Source organism: Nothobranchius furzeri, chromosome 2 (assembly GCF_043380555.1).
Source record: "Nothobranchius furzeri strain GRZ-AD chromosome 2, NfurGRZ-RIMD1, whole genome shotgun sequence".
NCBI classification, from domain to species: Eukaryota; Metazoa; Chordata; class Actinopteri; order Cyprinodontiformes; family Nothobranchiidae; genus Nothobranchius; species Nothobranchius furzeri.
Window position 1 is genome coordinate 30,376,005 of NC_091742.1, and position 6,749 is coordinate 30,382,753.

Genomic DNA, 6,749 nt, shown 5'->3' on the forward strand with positions numbered 1-6,749 from the left:
GGCTTTTCTCCAAATTCTGATTGTTAACGTTTCACCTGTAGATTTTAGCAGGTCTGTGATGAGGAATTCAGCTCACAGTCAGAAACAATATCAAGACACAAACCTAACCCCACTCCCAACATCCCTTATTTCCAGGCTGTGAAAGATGGCAGCCATAATAGCTCCTGGGCTAGCATAGATGCTAGTGCCAAACACAAATGAGTCACAGTTGCCACCATAGGCTTTGTAAAATACAGTTTAATGGAGAAGACCCTTTGCTGACTAGTCCTTATGAATGGAGGACAAGCCTTTTCCTTCAGTTCTGGTTTACGTACGAGGGTCTCACACAGGTGCAGCCGACCGTGATCACTTCAGTCCCCAGGGTGAAGCGGTAGCCGAGCTTCCTCTTTTTGGTTTTCTTTTTTGACTTTGTACTTGAGACTCTGTGGGATGAGAAAACGGGTCAGTGCTGAATGATCTCTGATTCTGCCATCAGTTTAAAAATGAATCGCCTTCAGGCTGTGGACGTAAAACAGGATGAAATTAAATCCAAAATATGGAGACTGAATAGTTTTCACAAATCAGCCCCTACAATTACAAAGTTGGTACTCCCCACTTTTGTGTTTGATTTCAAGAAAATCTCCTGAGGTGAGAAATAAAAACACCCATTTGTCTTAAGTTTAGGATGAAGAAGAAAAGCAGGTGATCCAAGGCACTGTGATGATTTGATTTTATTGAGAAAGAAAAGGCTGACGTCACACAAGACCTTCTTTGGGGCAAAGACTATCTGAAAATACCCAGGTGTCCCTAAATAATGAGCAGCTGGTCATACGACAAACATGAGATCAAATACCAACTTCATCAAATGAAGGCAGAAAAAACTATAAGTCACTTGCGAAAAAATTGGCAGCAGGCAAAAACCACCACCCAAATAATAATTATCACAATAATAATAATAAAATGAATAGTATTAATTAAGGATGTGTACTGGCGATACGATCACGATACAGGTGAGACGATACAATACATCGTGATATAATGCGATATATTCAGTCAGACGATACTAGTGATTTTTTTAGACTGATTTCATTGTAGGAAAATTCAATAAATGGTCCAAACGGATACTTAACATGAGTAACATGAGGTATTGGAACCACAATAGAGCTCCGGACCCCACGTGACTCTCAGTTAGTGGACGCCATTTTGGCATGCAAAAAAGGTAAACAAACACGGATGTAACCATGAACATGAACGGGATCCGCTTGGATTTTACTTCGTCGGAGTTTACTTCACACTTTAAAACCGAAGAAATCGTTTTATATAGTCAGAAATTAAATAGACTAAACATCTCCGACCCTTACCGTGCCCCTGGGATACTTTTTTAAAACGCCAGAAGCTGTCTGAGCGGACTTCTTACCGGCACAACACCGGACCTGGCCGGAGGAGCTGGGGAGAAGGTCTGGGACTCTCGACTCTACTGCCCGCTCCGGAGCGGACTTCTTACCGGCACAACACCGGACCTGACCAAGAAACCCCTTGGGATTTACCCGGAGGAGCTGGCTCCGGCGGCTGGGGAGAGGGAAGTCACGCTACTGCCCCCGCAACCCGACTCCGGATACGCGGATGAAAATGGATGGATGGACGGACAAATAACAGATTTTCACGTAAGTAGTCTCGGTGAGACAGATAATAGCAATCCAAAGTGCTTTTTATGTGTGATCTGACAATTGATCTGTCACGAACTCCTCCAGCTGACTGCATTCCATTCATTCCTGCCACTAACGTGGCGACTGACGTCATCACGCCGACACTACTTAAGGAAGTGCCGGCGTTTCATTCATTGCTCAGTCATCGTTCTCACCAGACTTTGCATCGAGTCTCCAGGCTTACCAGCCCTCTAAACACTCAAGCTACACCTACAGGAAATAACCACGCCGGTTATCTCCGTCTCTCCGCGTCTGGGCAACAGAACTCTCAGTCACGCTTCAGATCTGCCAACGAACCTGACAGGATGACTGAGCCCAAAGTTGACCCAGCGGAGTTGGCGCGTCTGCGTGCCGAAGTGGCTCAACAGCGCGCAAACTTGGATCAGCATATGGCGGAAATGAACCAGCTCCGTGCCATAGCTGATCGCCAAGCAACTAAGATCGAGTCACTCACCGAGCTAGTACTCCAGCTGACCACCGCTCTGCAACGTCAGACCGCAGCTGTTCCTGACAGGATGGAACCACGCCTCAGCCTTCCAGAGAAGTGGGACGGAACCAGGGGATCCCTGGAGGGCATGTTGGCGACCCTGGCCATGACTTTCGAGTGCCAACCGGCACGCTACCCCACATCCTGCTCTCGTGTCGCCCTGCTGACCTCACTGCTGACAGGTCGAGCCGGTGAATGGGCGGCGGCTCTTTACAATCAGAAATCTCCTGCCTGCAATGACTATGAGACTTTTGTAAAGGAGATGAAAAAGACTTTTGTGCACCCCAGCAGCGAGGTCTCGGACGAGACTCGGCTGCTTCAGCTTCGCCAGGGCTCCCAGACGGCGGCTCAGTACACCTCTCGCTTCCGGACGACAGCAGCTCGGTTGAGGTGGGATGACGCCGCCCTAAAGGCCGTTTACCTGGAGGGACTGTCACCGAGAATCCGGGAGGGCATGATCGGGCACGAGGTCCCAACCTCCCTGGACCTGGCAGTGGATCTGGCTCTCCAACTGGACCGCTGCATCCTGAACCGGCCGAGCACCATGTCAGCCCCAGTACACACCAGGACGTCACCCCGCCGGCCGGCTCACCAACTGACGGAGGAGCCGATGCAGCTGGGACATCTTCCCCCTGAGGAACGGGCACGGCGCTACCAGGAGGGAAGATGCGCTTACTGTGGGGATTTGGGTCACCACCGTGGCACGTGCCTAAAACGACCGGGAAAAGGTCCCTCCGGGTCGGAGTAGGAGCTGTCCCGCCCGGAGTCTCCACCTTTCCGGCTCCACACCGAACCACTCTCCCGGTCTCCCTCCACCTGGACCAAGGCCCGACCAGACTGGAGGCACTTTTAGACACTGGGGCTGCGGAGTGTTTTATCAATCACGGACTGGTTACTCGGCTCAAGATACCCCTCACCGCCCTCGACCGACCCATTCCCGTGACCTCTGTGGACGGCCGGCCCATCATGCCGTACCCTCTCACCCACCGAACTCAGGGTCTCCACATGACTATTGACCAACACCGGGAGATCCTCCACTTCCTGGTCATCCAGGCTCCGGCTACACCACTCATCCTGGGTCATTCCTGGTTCTGCCGCCATGAGCCTCACATCTCCTGGTCCACCAGTAAAGTCCTGGCCTGGGGCACGGGTTGCCATAACCACCGGGACTCCCCTGCACCTCGGACCAGAGCAACCACTCCCACAGACGTAGACCTGACGCTCATCCCTCCTCAATACCACGACCTCGCTCAGGTCTTCGCTAAAGAACCCACTACCAGGTTACCTCCTCACCGACCCTACGACCTGGAGATCAGGCTCCAGCCCGGCACCCCCCCCCCCCCCCCTCGGGGTTGCCTGTTCTCCCTCTCTCCGGCAGAAACCCGGGCTATGGACAATTATATAACTGATGCCCTGCAGAAGGGATTCATCCGACCCTCAACATCCCCCGGGGCCGTGGGGTTTTTCTTTGTTAAGAAGAAGGAGGGGGATCTCCGGCCCTGCATAGACTATCGAGGGTTAAATAAAATAACGATCAGGCACCGTCACCCTCTCCCTCTCATGGGCACCGCTCTGGACGCCATCACACAAGCCGCAGTGTTTACTAAACTGGATCTGTGCAGCGCCTATAACCTCATCCGTATTAAGGAAGGTGAGGAGTGGAAGACCGCTTTTATCACGCCCACTGGCCACTATGAATATTTGGTGATGCCTTTTGGACTCTGCAACAGCCCCGCCGTCTTCCAGCGGTTCATTACAGATGTGCTGAGAGACATGTTGGGCCGCTGGGTCTTTGTCTATCTAGATGACATCCTCATCTACTCCCGCACGGCCGAAGAGCACATCCGTCATGTTCGAGCTGTTCTGTCCCGCCTCCTGGACCATGGACTTTACTGCAAACTGGAGAAGTGTGCGTTTCACCAGGAGTCCACCTCCTTCCTGGGTTTTACCATCTCCTCCCAGGGCCTGAAGATGGACCCCCAGAAGGTTCAGGCCGTAGCTCAGTGGCCTCTACCCACGACCCTGAAGCAGCTGCAAAGCTTCCTGGGTTTCTCGAACTTTTACCAGAGGAGGTGGACGCCTCAGATGTGGGAGCGGGGGCCGTTCTCTCGCAACGGGGTCCAGACTCTAAGCTCCACCCATGTGCCTACTTCTCCCGGAAGTTTTCCCCCACACAGCAGAACTACGGGGTCGGCGACAGAGAGCTGCTGGCAATAAAATGGGCGCTGGAGGAATGGAGGCAGTGGCTCCTGGGGAACACCGATCCCTTTCTGATCTGGACCGACCACCAGAATCTCATTCATCTACAGACTGCCCGCCAGCTCAACCCACGTCAGGCTCGGTGGGCCCTCTTTTTCGAGCCGTACCACTTCCATATCGCCTACCGGCCCGGCTCCAAGAACCTCAAGGCGGACGCTCTCTCTCGGCGTTTCGCACCAGATGCCGCCCCCCCGGAGCCTCGGACCATTCTGCCGACTCAACGCTTCCTGGCCTCCCTCCAATGGCCGTTGGAGCAGTCCAATTGAAGATTCCTAAGCCGTTGTTTGGCCGAATCTTGCTCTCGCAACCGTCTGGCGCCACCTATCCTGACGTCATGTTTTCAGACCAGGTCAGCACGCTTGGAACAAAGCAGGTGCTGAAAAGTTGGGGGAGAAAACTAAACCATGCTGTTGAGAAAAGCTGTCAAACTGAACTGCACCACCCTGAGTCATGCTGGTTTGTACTGTTGGAAAAGGGTGTCTCGGGAGGGGGGGGGGGTCTAGGGTTGTAATCTCCAATCTTTGGGTCATCGCGGTGGTCAAAAATGGACGGACGGACGGACGGACGGATGGACGGATGGATGGATGGATGGATGGACGGACGGACGGACGGACGGATGGATGGATGGATGGACGGACGGACGGAGGACGGACTGACGGACGGATGGATGGATGGACGGACGGACGGATGGATGGATGGATGGATGGATGGATGGATGGACGGACGGACGGACGGATGGATGGACGGACGGACGGAGGACGGACGGACGGACGGACGGACGGATGGATGGATGGATGGATGGATGGATGGATGGATGGATCCCCACATCTTTAAAAATGTTTAAGTAGTTTTGTTTTCTCTTAAGTTTGTGTTAAAGGGTTAAATTGTTGAAAAATTCCTCCAGTCTTAGATCTGATAAAAACCACCAGTTTATAATGATTTTCACACCCTCACTCTTTAGCCAATCACAGCAATTTAGGAAGTTCTGATTGGTTGATTTGTTCCATCTAGTGGAAAACACCAAGAAGGCAGCTAGCAAGAATCAAAGGAAGCTATGTCAGGAATGGGAGAATCCCACAAACATGCTGTGGCTTTTTCCAACAACAGTTTGTTTTACAGCAAGAGAAACAAGCTGGATCCTTTTGGAGGAGTGAAAGTGTTTTTACCAGAGGTATGTGATGGTCTTTATGACCGCTGCTGCTGTTTTCATGAGTCCGAGATGTTTTTCGTCTTACCTGTAGATGGTACCCTGCAGTTACCCTAGCTGTCTACCTCAGGGTACCCAACCCTTAGCTTTCTTAGTAGCTCTTCTTAATCAACACCAACGGATTCCTGCTCCACCAACAGCAGATGTAAAGGTACAGCAGCTCACCTATGGAGGACCAGGACCTCATACACGATGGGTTTAGCTTCCAGAGTTAAATCCTCATCGTTGCCGCGGAGGCTCAGGCAGTATGACGTCAGACACTCGGCCTGGGAGATCCGTGTGGGAATACGAGACGTATTAATGTTGTCTCTGTCCAGCAAAGGGAAACATAAAACAAACGTTTGATCCAAACACCACCTACAGTTCATAAACGTGTCTGTTTACATGTTAAGAGTTAAAACTGAATTTATATATAAAAGTGAACACATGAACTAAATGTATCACTAACACATCGGAGATACACTCAAAGACCGCGCAACAGGTTTCCTGTTAAACCATTTACTTCAGCCTGAGAAACCACTGAATGCATTTCCACATTGGCTGGTGTGTGTAGAGTCCCATGACAACCACATATGAAGATGTGATGACACTTCATCTGGAGACATGAAGCTGTATGTTTGAGACAAGTTGATGCATATACTTTTATTTGCAACCTGCAGCTAGAAGAGGAGTCTGTATGCTTACTGGTACGTCCACGGTGACAGAGACATGCTGGCGATGTTGGACATGGATCTGATGTAGAGGTTAGTCTGCACAGATGGATCCAGAAACAGTTTCACCATTTTCCCCCTTGGTCTAGTCTTCTTGTTGGCGAGGAGGGTGGAGGCCAGGCTCAGACACAGGAACGCTCGCAGGACCTGAAGGACGCAACAGAATCTTTGAATCCAGATTGGGCAGTTGGGTTGAATTCATGATGTCACAGATATTTATAAACAAAACTATTCAAATAAAAAAAGACTTCAATTTCAGGTGAAGTCCTCCTACTGCATGCAGCTGTTTGGCATAACGACAGTAGAGATGAGAGAAGTTGACTTACCAGCAGCATGACTGTGTTGTTTCTTTATAGCGCTCAGCTTTGACTGTGAGCCACTCCTGCAGACTTGGGCTACAC

General features: G+C 51.1%; 1 protein-coding gene across 1 annotated transcript; it reads right to left on the bottom strand.

The window, feature by feature from the left end:
• Nucleotides 1-217: 217 nt before the first annotated feature.
• Nucleotides 218-6,749, bottom strand: LOC107374230 (interleukin-17F). Its single transcript, XM_015942376.3, has 4 exons — nt 6,675-6,749; nt 6,323-6,495; nt 5,804-5,947; nt 218-422 (listed from the first exon to the last, which is right to left on the bottom strand). Exons 1-4 carry the CDS (start codon nt 6,681-6,683, stop codon nt 296-298), a joined length of 453 nt encoding a protein of 150 aa, XP_015797862.1. The 5' UTR covers nt 6,684-6,749; the 3' UTR covers nt 218-295.

What these genes read in the sequence shown, in the direction of transcription:
- LOC107374230 (XM_015942376.3), bottom strand. An exon ending in CTGTCACCGTGGACGTACCA is followed by an intron (nt 5,948 to 6,322) that starts GTAAGCATACAG and finishes TTTGCTGGACAG; the next exon opens with AGACAACATTAATACGTCTC. An exon ending in GAGGTCCTGGTCCTCCATAG is followed by an intron (nt 423 to 5,803) that starts GTGAGCTGCTGT and finishes CTCATCCCACAG; the next exon opens with AGTCTCAAGTACAAAGTCAA.